At 37.4% G+C, this 1665-nt stretch overlaps 1 protein-coding gene across 1 annotated transcript; it reads right to left on the reverse strand.

Annotated features, from left to right (window-relative positions):
* Positions 1–261: 261 nt before the first annotated feature.
* LOC132230011 (guanine nucleotide-binding protein G(i) subunit alpha-3-like) lies at positions 262–1243 on the reverse strand. The gene has a single exon (XM_059686797.1). It carries the CDS (start codon positions 1114–1116, stop codon positions 643–645), a length of 474 nt encoding a protein of 157 aa, XP_059542780.1. The 5' UTR covers positions 1117–1243; the 3' UTR covers positions 262–642.
* Positions 1244–1665: the final 422 nt, after the last annotated feature.

Consider the following 1665-nt stretch of genomic DNA (forward strand, 5'->3'; position numbering starts at 1 on the left):
TAAAATGTTAAGAGAAGCATTAAAGCTCCTTATTTACATAGGGCATATACTCTGCTTTAATTCATTTTGGGGATGATGTCTATAAATAAATGTATATGTAAATAAACCATGGAATTTTCCTGTTAGGTGATTCTGAAGTTTTCTGGTTACCTAGTAAAAATGGTATGCATGTGTATTTATATGTGCACATATGTGTGTGTATATGTGTTTTTTTTTAGTTAAGACTGTGTGTGTTTTAATAAAGATTCTTTTGCAAACAAAGAAATAAAATTTTGTATTCTTGATGGGGGAAAAAAAAACCTTAAAAGTAAACTGATGGTCTGTTAACAAGGAAAAAAATAGCTACATATTGAAGTTCTGGAATGCAGCACCTCAACTTCTCATCTGCTCTAACATCTGAGATTTTGAAATCCAAGTGATGTCTTGATTCATACTTTACGGCTGTCCAATTCCATGTTTGACTTGAGCATCTCGTGTCAATTAAGAGTCCCTACTACAGAAGACTGTGCCAAAGAGCGCTAGAGTTCTGCATGCTGCCGCCATCCCTGGTCCCGGTCATGCTCGCTGCTGCCAAGGAGACAGCAGGAGAGGTCTGGTCTCAACACTCCACATGTAATAACTTTGGTTCCACGCCCACTCGCTTCAGTAAAGCCCACACTCCTTCAAGTTGTGCTTAATGATGACATCCGTGACAGCGTCAGAAACAAACTGCACGTTCTTGGTGTCGGTGGCACAGCTGAAGTGGGTGTAGTTCTCCGTGGTGTCCTTCCTTCTGTTCAGGTCTTCAAACCGACACTGGATGTACGCAGCTGCCTCTTCGTACGTGTTGGAACCCGTGTATTCTGGATAACAGATAGTTAATGGACTCCTCTTTATTTTTTCCTCAAAAAGATCTTTCTTGTCGAGGAAGAGAATGATTGAAGTGTCTGTAAACCAGTTGTTGTTACAAATGCTGTCAAACAGTTTCATGCTTTCATGCATTCGGTTCATCTCCTCATCCCCAGCCAGAACAAGGTCATAGTCACTGAGGGCCACACCGAAGATGATTGCTGTCACTCCTTCAAAACAGTGAATCCACTTTTTTCGTCCTGATCTTTGGCCGCCTACGTCAAACATCTTGAAGTACAGTTCTTTGAAGGTGAAATGAGTTTCCACAATGCCTGTGGTCTTCACTCTTGTCCGCAGGACATCTTGCTGAGTTGGAATGTAGTTGGTTTGGGATATTCTTTCCAAACCATTTAGGTAATATATGCACACACATAATGTATATATGTAATGTTAATATATATGTATACATATATATAATATTTAAAATTTAAATAAACTCACCAGTTGTTGATTTACACATTTTTACGTGAATACATTTTGAAAGACAAGATTAAAGACAGGAAGCCTAGATACCATAATAAAGTGCCTCTCTAACGATTTTGTCTCTAAAATATAAACTGTGTTCAGTCATCAAGGATAGAGAAGTGTAATAAAATTAAATTTCCAGTTATTTTAGGGTAAACAATATGATGAGAAACTTAGTGTGATATTCACACATGAAGGATGAAAAATACCTGGTTGAATTATTACAATTACAGCAATAACTGTCATCTTATCACAAAAAAATAACCCAATAGATCTTGCACATGAATAAGATTACTAAAGAATTTGTTATGT

The sequence above is a fragment of the Myotis daubentonii genome, chromosome 3 (genome assembly GCF_963259705.1).
Source record: "Myotis daubentonii chromosome 3, mMyoDau2.1, whole genome shotgun sequence".
Taxonomy (NCBI): Eukaryota; Metazoa; Chordata; class Mammalia; order Chiroptera; family Vespertilionidae; genus Myotis; species Myotis daubentonii.

Coding starts and splice junctions, on each gene's coding strand:
- LOC132230011 (XM_059686797.1), bottom strand. CDS start 1,116: ATGTTTGACGTAGGCGGCCAAAGATCAGGACGAAAAAAGTGGATTCAC.